The sequence below is a fragment of the Aulonocara stuartgranti genome (genome assembly GCF_965226115.1).
Source record: "Aulonocara stuartgranti genome assembly, chromosome: 12".
NCBI lineage: Eukaryota > Metazoa > Chordata > Actinopteri > Cichliformes > Cichlidae > Aulonocara > Aulonocara stuartgranti.
This window is the reverse complement of record NC_138948.1, coordinates 5,989,080-6,005,369: the sequence shown is the minus strand read 5'-3', so window position 1 is coordinate 6,005,369 and position 16,290 is coordinate 5,989,080. Positions and strand designations below refer to the sequence as shown.

At 40.9% G+C, this 16,290-nt stretch overlaps 1 protein-coding gene across 8 annotated transcripts in view; it reads left to right on the top strand.

The window, feature by feature from the left end:
* Nucleotides 1-16,290, top strand: part of prdm6 (PR domain containing 6) — a 203,938-nt gene that overhangs the window by 183,567 nt on the left and 4,081 nt on the right. For 7 of the 8 annotated variants that reach the window (XM_082554516.1, XM_082554518.1, XM_082554519.1 and 4 more), the window contains one exon: nt 9,187-9,363. In XM_082554516.1, coding sequence (XP_082410642.1) covers nt 9,187-9,363 — 177 coding nt within the window. Of the gene's footprint in view, nt 1-9,186; nt 9,374-16,290 lie in introns of all 8 variants that reach the window. The other variant, XM_082554521.1, reaches the window with a different exon arrangement.

Genomic DNA, 16,290 nt, shown 5'->3' with positions numbered 1-16,290 from the left:
TGGGCCCAGACACGGCTAATGACGTCAGACTTAAAGACCGGATTGCTGAGACATAGCAAACACTCATACACGTCAATCCTGAGTCTTTAACATAAAATTGGTCTGTTCATTCAGGGCGTGATCATAAATGCATCAGTGAAAAAAGTTGCAAAATGCACATTCAAAGCTGACATTTACTGTTACAATGGCGGGAAATCCATCATTGAGTATAAACAGAAAATGGTAAATTGGTAAAATCACCCAGTGTTGTTTGGGACCCATCAGTAGATCTTCTTAATAACTATGTTTTCCTTTTGAACTACAATACCCATAATGTATGTTCAGTACTCCCTGACCACATACACACTAAAACAGACAAAACACACAAAAGGCATTATCTACAATGACACAATATTGGCTGTTTGCTTAGTTTTCTTTATGAGGTTGGTTTGATGAGTACAGCTAGCTGATGAGAGGACATTATGTGAACTTTCTGCTCTAATAGATCAGTCAATAAGGTTTGAAAGAAAAAGAAAAGACAGAGAGAAACAAAAAGACATGGATACTGGAGGATAAAAAACAGCACATAAAAGAAAAAGGAGTTGTGTGTGTTCACGGTTGTCTTCCAGTGATTTTTGTTTGAGCTAGGATGTCCGTGCTCCACTCACATACATACATATTTTTATGTGTGTTCAGAGGGCCATTGATTCTGTATTGACGATGTGGGAGCAGTGATTTATAGCTGCTGGTCTCAAGGGAATAATGTCTTCATATGAGGCAGACAGAGGAGACGTCCTCACAGCACAGATATAACTCCATATGGATTAGACTGAGTCCATGCGGGTCAATCGACACACTTCACTCTGCATCACTGCACGCTGCAAATAAACACACACACACATATTCACTGAGTCACTGAGGTCCTAAATCAAATTAAAAGCTCAGAAAATGAAAACATCATCTGCAAGCAACCGATTTAACCCCCAAACACATAAAAATATGAATGTGATGCTGTCAGAAATGTAGTGGTTAAATATTGTTTTTATTAAATCTAGAAGCAGATATGTTTGTCCTTCTGTAAAAATAATCTTACAAGCTAACACTTGTCACGCTCACTTTGTTAGTCTGCATCCAGAAACTGCATGAGTGCAACTCACAAATGCATACCTGCTATAAAACAGCACAAACTCTAAGGTAATTCTATTGAAGAAGGTCCAAAAGCAGCAGGAGCAGCAGCAGAGACATGGTGAAAAGGTCCAGTTCAGTGACTCCAATTAATGGAGGTGAAACCTACAGTCAGAGCAGAACATCCACCTGTCAGTCAGATCAGCTGCACCCCTGGTAATGCTAATGATGCATTGTGTTTGGTTTTGTTTGTTTTTTTGGATGAACTCACTTTTGGAGCCTTAAATGGCCACTGATCATACTGCAACTTTTAGCACAGTGGTGTTTACTGTTTGCTGATAATCCTACAATTTTTACAGATGTTACAACATCTGTACATTTTTTTTTAAAATTGACAAAGAAAATGTTACAAACTGATTAGAAAATAGACTTTCAAATAGTGTTTTTGTAAGTTTTTTCCACCGCTACTGCAAACCTCAGGTTGTCTAGAGTCTTAGTGATTATATTTACCCAGGCTTTTATTTTGAAGTCACAAGGGAAAACTCTAACCCACAGGCCCTTGCTTCATAGTAATCTGTACAAGCAATATGATGGACAGACTTTTCGTCTGGGCTCAAATTGTGGTCATGAGTATTTCACACGCAAGCGAGCAAACGTGAGCGCAGAGTTTTATACGTAGTTCTTTGGTTTGTATCTGGACCTTAACAAAAAAAAAGCAACTTGTGTAAATATTTTTTACAAACATACAAATAGATGCACAAACGTAAAATTTTCAGATATTTTTGTTTACAAGGTTACAAAACTCAGTTCACAATATTTATAACCACAATTTAAGCCCATAATTTCACTGCCTGCGGTCTTGCAGTAGAGCAGTCATTTGCATGTTTTTGTCATCGTGTGAAGTTCCCACTTCACCACACACCGTTTAAATGTTTTTCTCTCCAGTCTACGAGAGATCTGATCAGCAACGCTCTTACTTTCCATTCGCCTGTCCACCTTCTTGACCTCTGACCTCTCTCTGATGCTATGAAAACATGTATGCGAGCCAGAACGTTTCATTCCCATGTAGTCTCAGTAGTGAGGTCTGGTCGGCATGCAGTCGGTCTCTCACACACGCTGCCTCTTTCATCAGCTCATGTGTTAAAGGTGTGGACACAGCGACATGTTGACTCTGACTCTGTTGTTCCTACCACATGTTGTGTTGAAAGCTGACACGAGGTTTATTGTCCTGAACCGTATTACACGGATGTGTTGAAAATGGCTAATTTTACAGATCTCACATACACACACAGGCTAAGCTAAGCGTGAAAAACACAGCAGCTGATTTAGCTCTCATCGAGTATCCAAACTAAGCATTATTAACTTGTCCATTTGGTGTTTTTATTACCTTGTTGCGTTGTTGATTTTAGACATATTTGGCTGTCTGTGCTGTCGACGCAATCGGACTGAGTAACGACTTGATGCTAACGGTCACCGAGAGAGACGTGATACAGTTAGCCAGCAGTCCAAATGGAGCAGCTTCGTTTGTAGCAATAAAAAGAGAAACGGGGAGAGGTTCATGAGATCAGCTGTAACAAAGATGAAGAAAAGACTGAAATAACAACTTCCTACAAGAATTAATACCAAATTAATTCATTAATTTGACAGTAAAATAAGGAATTTTTCATCATAAACGTGAAATGCTCTCCAGTGTGTCTATTTTTTTGACACATGAGCTTAAGCTTCTGACAAATTATAATGAACACTATTTGGAAAACATAAAAGTTGTGAAAATTGCAGTCAAAATCTCTCATATTTGTAAAAAGCATGTCCAACTGTGTACATAGACTGTTTATAAAGGTTGGACTTCTCAGGCATTTGCAACATTTAAAATGTGTTTTGTTACCAAATTTTAAATCCTTCTTGTCACATAATTATTAGGCTCCATCTATGATGTTATGATAGTATATCCAAGTAGACATATCAGCCTCAGACTGCAGGCTTACTTGTGGTTTCTGTTAGGATGCCTGGGTCGTTGACCCAGGGTTTTTGAGTTCATTATATTATTTATAATTTCTAGTCTTTGGGTTTTTGTTAGAGTCATGTCTTATGGTTTGTCTCTGTGTAATCCTTAGTTGCTGTCTCCCCTGTCCGCTATATCCCCCGTGTCCAGTCAGTGTCTGTGTCTGCCCTGGTCCCACGTCTCTGTTCCCTCTGTTGTAGTGCCTGCATGTGAGTCTGTGTCTTTGTTCAGTCTGTGTTTCCTGTTTTAGTTTGAAGGTCTCTGTCTTACCTCAGTGTGATCAGTTTACGCTTCCTTGTCTCGTCAGTTCTGATTTGCCCCAGAAGTGTTTCCCTCCTGTTGTCCATTCCCTGATTGCTCCCTCTATGTATTTAAGCCCTGTGTTTCAGTTTGTCATTGTCGCGATCTACCCTTATCTAGCTGTGTAGGTGTATTTTGTAGTCTTAGTTTTGGTACCCTTTTGAGTTCAGCATTAAAGCTGTTTTGAGTTACTTTCTGTCTCCGGAGTCTGCACTTTAGGTCCTTTTCCTGCCTGCACATAGCCATCACATAACAGTTTCTAGAGTTTCGTAAAGTAGAATGGGAGGCAGCTATCAGACTCCTGTACAGCTCCCAGTTTTGATTCAAGAGACAGACCTTGTCTTCGTTTAAGATTTCCTTTGTCATAAAGCTTATAGTTAGAGCTTGATCGGCTGACCCTGAGCCTCACTTAGTTATGCTGCTGTAGACCCCATGATACACTTTCCACTTCTCCTCTGTTCTCCTAGTTAATGTTTTCTTACTTTTAGACTTTTTTTAAATCCTGTTTGTTAGTAAAATAGTCACAAGGAGCATCCCTAAAATGGAGATGATGTGTCATATGTTTGACATCTAGTGCTTTGTTTTGATAATATGAACATGGTCTGAGTCACTGAGTCATAAAGATGAATTCAACCCTATTTTGTGAGAATATTTTCTCCCCATGCTTTTTGACTTTGGGTTTAAAATGGTTTTAGAATGACTCTCAGTTTTGTCTAGAACCTATTTTTCCATCAAAATATGAGTTTATTCTAAAATGTAAAACAATTTGTTTCCCCTTCGAAACAAATTTAATGTGCCGTTTCAGCAACAGTCCTCTAGGAACTTATTTGGGGAGTTAATTAGGATTTATCCCGCATGCAAAAAATGTCAATCTATCACTTTTCTTAATTACTTCAGCTGTCATAGAACAAGAGTAGAAAGCTTGCTAGCTACATTTCATTATGAAATTGAGAGGAAAAGGGTCCTTTTAAACGTGGAAACACAGACTACTTGTTTTAGCTATAGGCAGACCTAGTCTGGTTTTCAGCACGCCCATTAAAAGCCAGGAAAAACCTTGATATTTTGAAATATTATCTGTATTTCATTTCAGTGCTCAGTGTCACATTCACCAGTGAAATCTGTTAAAAACTAAAGTTTCCTAAAGCTTTTTTCCCCTCTCTGTGTTATCCGCACACCCCTGTGTTTCATGGTAAAGAAGTTCAGTGTTTCTGGTATAAAACCCAGACCGTACAGTATGTGCGGTAATTTATGCATAAATGATCGTATTTGCATTTGCCTGTCTGTTCCCATATTTTGGTTGCATATGCACATACCTGTGTGTCCATGTGTGTTTATGTGCATGATAGAGGTGTTTATGCTTCACCTCCTCCTCCTCCACTCCTCCCTGTAATAAACAATAACCGGGCATTAATCTCCCGGCCTGCTGCCTTAATAAATAATATCCACACATTCATCAACTTAAACTATTCACAATCAATGCAGCTCTTCATAGAAAACCCACCTAATAAATAGTGGTGCGGCCCACTGAGGCGTGAACTTATAGACCGGCCGGCTGATAAATGAACCGACCCCCACGGCGAGACGCCTTTTATGTGGAAAACTGCAAGTGAGAATTTTTCGATTTTATATTACACTATTTTACTCTTATTACTTTCCTGTGTGTGTGTGTGTGTGTGTGTGTGTGTGTGTGTGTGTGTGTGTGTGTGTCTACATCGTCTCAGGGTATTGTGGGTGTTTGTGATTTATTAGAGTGGTGAAGATGTTGGTCTATTTGTTTTATTCTAGTTCTGGGGTATTTACCCATTTGTAAGGAACTGATGTCAGAGTTTTGTCTTATTAGTTTCAGAATGAAAATCGCTTTATTTTCAGGCAGCACATGGGAGTTTATCCTGTCAGTTTAACAGCTTACACAGTAATACAGAACCAAGTGACCCATATGAAAAGAAAAACAGAAAAAACTATATCATTTTTCCATTTCCTTCATGACTAAACATTTTTCAAGCCCCCCTGGCGGCTTCTATATATTCATGTAGGTTTTCAGGCTAAGCCTAGTTGGACCGGGCCACCAGAGGCTCGCACCTTCAGCCTCTACCTCTGGTGACCTTGTCTGGACAGTGTAAACTGGACCCTTGATTTTTGGGGGGGTTTTTTTAGTCATCATAGCGGTTGTCAGAATTTCTCTTTGTCTGGCCCCTCATCCAGGTCCAATTTGCCTTGGGAGATCCTACCAGGAGGAAATCATGAAGGGGATCTCCTTCAGAGATACTGCTCCTCCACTGAAAGGAGCCACTTAAGGTGGTTGAGCCAACCGATTTTAGTGCCTCATAGGTGAGGTCTTTCAGGCATGTCCTACTGGGAGGAGAACCAGGGGCAGCCCCAGGACTCACCAGAGAGGTTATGTCTCTGAGCTGTCTTGGATAAACTTGGTGTGCTCCCTGAATGAGCTGGAAGACGTGGAGGGGGCGAGGGCAGTCTGGGGTTCACTGCTTAGACTGCTGCCCCGAATAAGTGGTCGAAGATGGATGGATGGATGGATGGATGGATGGATATACAAGTCTGATGAGATGTTTTTGGACTACGGAGAGATAAAGATGGTAAAGACAAGAAATCAAAGTGTGTCTCAGAGAGGTCTAAAAGCCTGGTTCATAAAAGGATAAAATAAACTTCATTAATCCATAAATTTGAGAAAAAGAGGAAGAAAGAAACCACCGAAGAAGGAGACCTCTCAGCGAAATCAGCTGAGAGAGCTGCAAATCCTTCTGCAGTGTATTCCATGATTGCCTGATTAACTGGTGATTTTAAACTGGCCGTAGGCAGTGTTGGTCAAGTTACTTGAAAATGGTAATTAGTTACTAATTATTGATTACTTCTCAATGAAAGTAATCCCATTACTTTGCTGATTATTTATTTTCAAAAGTAATTTGTTACTTTATTACTTAGTTACTTTTCAAAAACATGCCACACAACCTAAATACATAATAAAGAATAGACCTTTCAGCCCAATTCAATTTTTTTCTGCATAATCCATCATATAAAATCAAGTGTTTTGTGTTTACACTCACTCTTTCAAATAGATGCAAGTAAAACACACATTCAAAGATCCAGCAGCACTGAGTCCTGTGAGGCAGGTGAAGGTTTGCCCAGTGCCGCAGCAGTCATGTCAGTGGGGGAGATCCGGGGGTTTCTCTGTAAATTTCACATTCCCGTGGTGGCGTGCTAGGTGCCTGCTCAGATTAGAAGTTTAATTTTTCGCTGTAGAAAGAAATTTTCTTCCCACGCAGAGTACATTGGACGCTGATGTTTTTGTCGCTTTTCATGGAATCAAACTCAAAGTGATGTAAATGCTTCCAAGCTTTAAACACTGCATGGTCGTACTCTCTCCCGCACTCCATATTAGGGAAAGTAACAGTAATCTAATTACCTTTTTGCAACAGTAATCCCTTACTTTACTTGTTACATGAAAAAAGTAATCAGATTACAGTAACGCATTACCTTTAACGTTTTACTGCCCATCTCTGGCCGTAGGTGTGAATGTGAGCATGCAACATGTCCAAGGTGAACCCTGCTCTCGTGGGGTGAGAGGTTGCTATGACAGCTGGGATAGGCTCCAGCTCTGGTTCTTTTATATCCTGGGCCTGAATGTCTCCCAGGCTCCTGGAGAAAATCCACACATGGGAAGAACCAGCAAATGAAACACAGAGGAGCCCCACCTGCGTTTGACGCAATAATAATGCTGATTACAATTACAATGAGTAAAAGTAGCCATAACACTCATTAAAGTAATTAATGATAATATCCATGCTTAGCTAAAGTGTGACTGTAGCAGATAAAGTACCAATGGTAATCACCAGAGCGTCCCTGATCCCTGTCTTTAAAGTAGCTTTAAAAACGGGATCCTCAGTGTACTCCTGAGGTCGTTAATGTGACTGACAGAAGACACACAGCAGCTAATCACCTCAGAGCTCCCGGCTCATCAATGCACACTGACTGATACACGGCACTAACTGACTTTCTATGTACTTTAACCCCACATCCTCCTGTGGTGCTGTGTCAAAGCCATGGAGTGCCTCGAAGCTTGATTTTGTTTCAGGTCTCACTCTGCAATTTTAGTGATTTTAAACAAGCAGTCCATAAAACTGGAATGCAATGTGCAAACCAAACTGTGGAAGAAAAAAGGCATGTGAAATACTACTGCTACAAGTCTCTGCTCTGTAAATAGTGACATTTCAAAATACTTACAGATAAATGTATATATTGGACCAATATAATCAGCTGCTGTGTTCTGGTTAGACTGACTCTCCACTTCAGTAAGTTTTCAGATCAGATGAAGGGACTGCTGCCATCAGGGAGGTGGACGATGATCCTCTCTGAAGACGTAGCTAAATGATATCAAGAAACCTACACAGATAGCAATGTGGCCAGTGAGACAGCCTGTAAGGAAAACATGTGAAGAAAAGAGCCGGGGTGAGTTTGTTTAGCAGAGGGTTGAGCAGTACTAAATTATCCTCTCAAAAAGATAATAAAGAAAAGCATCAACATATATGCTTGGGCGGGCTGCCTAAGTAAAGTCTGTATGTGGGAAACAGAGGTTTGCACACAGAGCCTGAAAATGATAATGGGGGAAAAGAGAGGAGATGCAAGATATGAGCAGAGGCTGAAGTGTCCTGTAAGTGAAAACAAAATACCTCGATAATGTTCACAGCTGGCTGCGTGTTCGGCTCAGCGAATGGAAGGAGTGTGAGATTAGATCTGCTGCTGTATGGAAGCAGGACACTCTATTAGCAGACACACAGCTTCTGTTTGGTTGTTTGTTTAACTCCCATTTGGGCCAAACACACACACACACACACACTGACACACAATAACCTAATATATCTCTTCTTTTCTTGTTCTCTTACTGTCTCTATCTCATTCTGTGTAACTGCTATTCTTCACAAACACACACACACACACACACACACACACACACACACACACACACACACACACACCATGATAAATGGTCCAGTCATGATCTAGGCCTGCATTGTTGATGAGGGTCAGGCTGCCATGGTTACCGGAGCAGTGTCCGACTTCCCCCGCCCCCTGTTTGCGTGTGTTTATAGACCATATGTATTGCTTTTTAGTGAGCTGTAATGTGTGCAGGCTCATGTTTTTCTGTATGTAAACAAAATGTCTCCAAATTTTCATTTTGTGTTAATTCACGTTGCTCCACTCCAGTTACAAGCACCCAGAAAAATTCATCTGTGCATCATTGTTTCTTTGTGATAATGGAAGAACAACAGAAAAGGTGGAACAAACCCATAAAAATGAAGAATCTTCATGGGGAAGATGAAGAAATAATTCTTTTTTTGATGAATTTTCATGTCGTGGTAAATTAATACATGGAGCACAAGAGTCACAAAGTAACAGAGCTAACAAAATAAAATATGATCTTACCAATAGACCTACGGGTAAGTAACATCATGGCCAGTAGGGGGAGACATCTCAGGTAACTGAAGAGGATGTGAATGTGTAGAAGTCTATGAGAAAATGAAGCTTCAGCTCACATCCTCTATGACCTCGCCTCAATCACTAGTTTAAAATCTCGCCTTTTACAATAATATTCTAAATTCATTTTCGATAAAGTGAGCACTAGTAGCAGTCCTCTTTTTGCAACTACAAATGGTGCCCCCTGCTGACTGTTAGAAAGAATGCAAATTTAAGGCAGTGAATTTAAGCCATTCCCGCACGCACACACCTTCTGTTTTCTTCTTTCATCCGACTGTCTTTGTCCTCAGACCATACCAGTGTGGCCACTGCTCCCAGTCCTTCTCTCAGCCTTCAGAGTTGAGGAACCATGTAGTGACGCACTCCAGCGACCGACCTTTCAAATGTGGATACTGCGGCCGGGCCTTCGCTGGCGCCACGACGCTCAACAACCACATCCGCACACACACAGGAGAGAAGCCGTTCAAGTAAGTAACAGTGAGTACCCCCAAACACCCATAAAATCCACCCACCTTGCCCCCACCTGCCACCTGTTGCGACAAACAACCCAGCTAATACCACTCGACTTGCTCTTAACTGTCACCACCAAAATTATTGTAGAAGCAAGTCTCACCTTTAGATATATTGGGTGACTTTGTCCCAAATAAGTTTTTCCTCTCCTGAAAATTATACTTTTGACACCAATAATTTCACTTCCATAACTTTGAGCGCTGTCTCTGTCTTTCTGTGTCTCTCATAATTATGTCTTTGAGGTCATTGAATAAACTGTACAGAGGACAATATAACGCTCAGGGATCCGCTAAACCGCTCAAAATGTCAAAGGCACCATGGATTGTTTTTAATGTGGATGGCAACTGATGTTCCCATAAACTGGTAATTATCAACAGCGACCCATGTTGGTACAGCAGAGAACGATTTAGAACAAATAAAGCTCTGACCGAACTTCTCTAATAGCAGGTACTAAACTGTGAATCTAAATATTTTGTTACACCAGCTTGTAAATTATTCAGGTTTTTAAATCAGTAATAAAAGCAATTATGGTGTATATTCCCATATGAGTCTGATACAGATCAATGGAATGATTTCATGTCATTGACATCAAATTTGTAGAATCATAAAATGATTAATATTTTTTTAAAGAGTGTCACATCTGCTTTGTCTGGATGCTAAATCAATTTCCCCCAGCACTCCTGAAACCAACGCTTTCTCTCATTAGCATTGCTAATTACGTCACCATAAGAAAACTAAAGTGAGCCACCGAGGGCTTGAAGTCCTGAAGGTTTTAGCTTGCACAAAAGAAAAAAAATATAAAATGGTAGTAAATGGGTTGGGATTTCATTGTTGTCAACAGATGTACACAGATATGCTTTAGTAAATAAATTAATAAATAATATGCACTAAAGCAGCGGGAACTCAGGTTCTTGTTCATGAATATTGGAGAGACACATCAACACGTCCTCCAATGGTGCTGCAGGTTCTAGAGTGGCCATTCAGATTATCTACAGGTAAATATTCCAACTGAGTCACAGTTTTACTTTGGCAGCTGTTAACATACCAGGACTGACCAACTAAAGCAGGGGTGAGGAAATCCAGGCCTCAAGGGCCGGTGTCCTGCAGGCTTTAGATCTCACCTTGGGTCAACACACCTGAATCAAATGATTAGTTCATTACCAGGCCTCTGGAGAACTTCAAGACATGTTGAGGAGCTAATTTAGCCATTTGGATCAAGGACACGTCTAAAACCTGCAGAACACCGGCCCTTGAGGGCTTGAGTTCCCCTCCCCTGATCTAAAGGTATGTGAAGGAGACACTGGAGTTTAAAAATGAGAAAAGACCATCTAAGAAGTCCATGCCCCAGTTTTGATGCACTAATAAGAAGCACTAATACGCCGCTATCAGTCTGTGCATTACACACTTACATCCAGCTTGCTCACCAAACTAGTTAGCGTTAGCTGATAAGTTAGCACTCCATCCAAACGCATCACTTCTGCCTCCAAAAATCAAACGTGAAGGTGGCTAACACATTTTCACTGAAACTACCAAACGCTTCAGAAGTTTAGAAACCAGTTGATTTGTTGTCTACATTTTTCTTTTTGGTCTTCAGCTCTAAATTTAGCTCTCGTCCTAAAAACCAAAATCATAATAAGAGTCATTTGCAAACTGCTTTTTTATCCCTTACTACTTTCTCAATCACTTTTCTATTATTCATTATTCGTGATAATATTTGCTTCCATTCACTTCCATCATGTCTGCTGTGACCTCTGACCTTTGATGCTTTACTGTTGGCTGCCTGTAACGTTAAACTATGAGGAAATTCTCTTGTTTGTTCCTCATTGTAAATCAGAGGGCATCAGCAGATTGTCCAGTGTAAATACAGGATCTGTTAACAGCCCGGTAATGAATCTCCCCACACTCATTTCCATTTTCTTCTGCTGGTTAAGGCTAATATAATTAGAGGGCATGCCACGCTGCAATTCGAGGCTTCTGGATGCTGTTGTTGTCATCCTGTCATCTAATCAGCAACAGAGGACAATAAGGATTCCTCCAGTGGACCAAGAGGTCAGCATTCAAGTGGAGGCCAGAAGGGCCAAAGAGTAAGAGACATAAAAGAAAGTGAAGAAAGCAAAATAAGATGTTTGAGTTGTGCAAAATCTAAAGGACTGGCATCAGGGGAACACGGGGGTAGAATCAAATTAACCTTCTTAATAAGCAATCAGAGAAATCCAAAGTCATCATTGACATGGAGAGCGAAGAGGCGAGAAGGATGAGTGAGAGGAGGAGGAACAAGAGATCATGGTGTAAAAAGTGAAACGACAAGCGGTGGCGATTAAATTCAGTTAAACCAAATCAGCATTCTTAATAAGCAATCAGAGGAAACCCCCGAACCTTTTCATCAGCACTTCAGAGTCTCGGTGGAGGCAGAGCGGGACAAAGACAATCACGGACGTGCGTCAGAAATCTTTAGCGGATCGATGGCCTCGGGGAGTTATCTCCTTTCGGACGGTGCAGCGGATAGATTAAAGCTGCCACTGTCACTTTGTCAGGAGGAAAACGCTCAACTTTATTTTCCCACTGAGGAGACGGAGGCCGCGATTCTGTGTGGTCGGCAGCTTTTCGGTGCTGATGCTCACTGGACTGTGCAGGCTGTCAAAGCGTGCTGCTGTTTTCTCTGCTCCGCTTTTTGTTCTTCTGTATTTTGTTCAGAGAAGCAACGTCTTAGCTTTAAATGTCATCCTGGAGACCACAGAAAGTTGTTTGACTTAGTACATTATATTTATGATTCTATTACTGTGAAGCTGCATAGAGACAGCATTCAGAGTGAGCGAACACTGACAAAAAACCCAAAACACTAATATGTACTATGCTTTAGGACTAACAAATGCCTATTTCTATAGCCAGCACACAGAGATTATGCTTTTGTGTAGTGGATGCTGGTAGAGTCATTACCTCTTGTAATAAATTAGGAAAACTAAACATTTTTTCAATGTTTCTTTAAACATTTGTTGAATCTATTTGTCATGCAGCGCTGTGTGGCAGGCAGGATGAAGGACCCAAATGCAGATGAAATAAAAAAGCAGCTTTATTGCACTGTAGCAAAAATCAAACAAAACCCAAAACTCACAGAAACTTAATCTAAACTGGAAACTAGATAGCTATCCAATTCAATTTAATATTATTTATAAAGCACTTTAAACGGGTAACGTGACGTGACAACGGACAGAGGAAAACACAGGGCTTAAATACACCAGGGAGTAACGAGGGAATGGGAAACAGGAGTGAGATACAGCTGGGGCTAATCTGACCAAACGAGAAAGGGCGGAAGCAAAGCTGAAAACACTGAACACCAGACTGTCAAAGTAAAACAGGAAATACTGAACACAGGCACGGGAACGCAGACTTGACAAGGAGACACGGCTGACAGGGAAGACAGAGAGAACATGGAGCACAGAGACAATAACAAACTGCGACACGGAGACATTACTGACACGGGAGGTGCATGAATATGGAGACTGGGGAAAAAACGGACAATAACACTTGACATGACTTGATGTGACACATGGAACACAAGAGAAGGACAGTAACAAAACCTGAGATCTAAAAATTACTAAAGTATAAGCGGAAACTAACTCAATCAAAGAATAATAATAAACAAGAACATAAACAATGAGTCGCCAGACTCAGGACCGTGACACAGAGCAGCAGTCCCCAACACCCGGGCCCTGGACGAGTTATTTGGTTCCGGGACGCGAGAGTTCAGGCTCGGGTTTGAAATTTGTGATTTTCAGGGTTTTTATCGTTAACTCAGTTTCCCTGGGTCTTTTCCCGTGTGTTATGCATAAATTTCCTATATATTTTCATGCGCTTTGTGTGTCTTATTTTGAAAGAAATATTTACGCGTTACCACAGCGACCATTAAGGGGCAGAGAGGAGGATGTTACTCTCAGTGTTGTTGGCGCATTTCAGGAGGACGCTGCTAATAAAGTTACACAATTACACAGTGAATTTCGCGTTTATCATTATATTTATAAAATACCACAGTTTTTGTCTTGGTCGTATCATTTTATTTTGTTGTATTTATCCGCGACACCTTAAAGACCAGTTCGTGAAATTTCATTTCGATGGTGCTGCCCAAACAAGTTTTGAGCATTTTGCGCCAATAATTGAAAAAGTTTCTTGCACTCAACAAAACATTGTCTTTCATCCGCCATGTTTTAATGTGTGACTGCAAAAGCTCAACAACAATTTCTCAGACTTTCCCAGTTAGTGTTCCAACTTTAAGGTGGTGTTCATGTGGATTTTCCCCAGTGGGAAATTCTCTTTTCCAGTTAATCCAACACCACATGAATGCATGGTTAGATCATGATTTATTTTCAAAAATATTCCCTCAGGAAAGAGATCTTACTAACCAGAGTTGCACGTTTCCCACAAACACAGCCTTTGATTTTGAAATAAAGGTGTGGTCAGAGTTTGTCTGAACTGCTCGGTCTCGGTGCTGAACGTTGTTGTAAATGAAGACTTCGTCTGTACTTCTTCTAGCCCTTCAGCTTCTATCAGTCTGTGACTGAACACAGTCTGTACTTGTTTATCTCGCATTCGATCCACATCCGTACAGATGAGATTAAGATAAGAGGTGAGCTGAAACTTCACTGATCCTTGAGGGAAAGTGATTAAAGCGGCCTCTGTCATTTTGTCAGGACAACAACTCAACATTATTTTTCCCTGCTGAGAAATGGAGGCGGCGGCCGCTAACAGACGCCCGCTGGTCGATAGCCAGCGGACTGCAGCTGCCTCGTTTCAGCTCTGCTCTTTGTTGTGCAGGACAGCCGTCTTCGTGCCTGGATAAGTCGCTGTGACAGAGAAGCTTCAGAGGAGCTTTGAAGTCCGTAGCTGTTGTGGTTTTGTAAATTCACAGACGAATGACAGCAGGAACATCCACCTTAATGGCAGAGCAGTCGGGGGTCTGTTTTCTTTTTCTTGTGCTGCAAGAAAATTTAGAAAATGAGAATAATTTCAGATCCATCAGCTCAAAGTCTGGTCCTCACGCACACACGTATATGTAATATATATATAAACATACAGGACTTCTTTAAATTCATGTGATCACAGAAAAACATTCATATCCTGTGATGTGATGGGGCGAGCTAACAGTTTCTGTCAAACTAATTTTGGTGAAGCTTAAACAGAAGTTTGTGTTTATTTTTTTTAAAGAAACTGGTTATTTAAGAGTGACAGACAAAGTAATGAGAAGGCAGAAGTCGCTGCAGCGTTGTCTGGACACCTGAAAACAGGCAAGCGGGTGGATGTCTGTGCAGACCGCTGCACGCTCTGACTGATGCTGAAATTTACATTACAGGGACCCAAGCAGATTAACATAGGTGGAACCCACTGAAAACGTGTTTCACAAGCTTCATTGTTTTAATGTACTTTCAATCTAGAGCTGCTTTTACAAAATGTGTCAAAAAAATGGGGAGAACCAGTTCAGGTCTCAGCTGTTGCAGACGTTTTGGAATAAAACTGAATGCAAAGTACATGATCCTTCATGGTAAATGCTTCTCTCTGAGACCTTAAGGTTTAGGTTCGCCCAGGAGCAACATGTTTGACAGTAATCTATTCAAAATGTTAGGATGAAATTTGGTTTACAGTGGTCAGTCAGATCAGCAACATTAGCTAAAATTACACCGTTTAAATAACACATTTAAAAACATTTGATTTTAATTAGAGCGACCATAAAACCACCAAATCCAAAAAGCTACAAATGTGACCCGTCGTCAGACATCAGTTCAGTTAACCTGTCCTGCTCTTCTTGGCAGTTGATGACTGTCTCTGCAACTTTCCACCACATTAATGGTGTCAACGCTAGATGGTTGAACACCCATATCGTCCCTGCATTCCCCGTTCGGAAATTGAGATATACTTCACTTGAAGCTGAGGCCATAAGTGAGATAATCATTAAAGACTTCCTTTTTAAAATGTCCACCTTCACAGAAGGAGAAAGCTTTAATAACTGTATGGGCTCAATAAGGTTTTTCTTTAGTTTTTCTTCTTCTTCTTTTTTAACCTGGATTTCACTGAAGCTTGTGGCAACTTGAATTGAAAGGATCTTGACACAGGCAGCAGTCAACAAGCTGTCTTCCCTCAAAAAACTCAAGCCACTGAACCAGACATCATGACAGAGTTTGTGGGTTTAGTAACATTTCGGAGGGAATAATGCTGATGCTGTTGCTTTGTGCGCTGCACCCATCCAGCTTACAAGTGTCTTAGCTGTCCACATGTGAACTGACTTCAACACAAACACACCGGCTGACTTCACTGTGGCTACATCCATCTTTTATATGCAATCTCAGATAAATACTCTTTTAAAAAGTTCAGCAAATGCACAAAGCTTAAGGAATAAATAACTTTATTATTATAAATATTGACCTAAATAATGAGTGTTTTTTGCTATAGTTGAGCAACCCTGCATCCAATAATCCTGCTGCCGGTTTATGGCAGTGATCACCTTATGTACGAGACAGAAAGTCAGGCCCTGTGATGAATGTAGTGGCAGAAGCTGTATCAGAAAACTGTGTCGTGTTTATGAGGTTTAATGAGGAAAAGCTCTGGTTAAAGAGCTTCCTAACGACCGCTGTCCAGTCCACACTGTTTCTCCTCCTGTGTCTAACACCACCTCCCTCCCCTTCAACCTATCTATCTATCCGAGAGCACGTTAGTCTTGTTTCAGGGCTGTTAAGTCCAATATCTCCACACAGCTTTCTCTTTGAAGAGCCTCCCCCCACACACACACATTCATATACATTTAAATTACCCCCTAACCCCCCTCCAGCGCACACTAAAAGCTCCCTCTCTTCTCTACTTCTATTGAAAGTGACAGTGACACTGCCTTATCGGGCCTG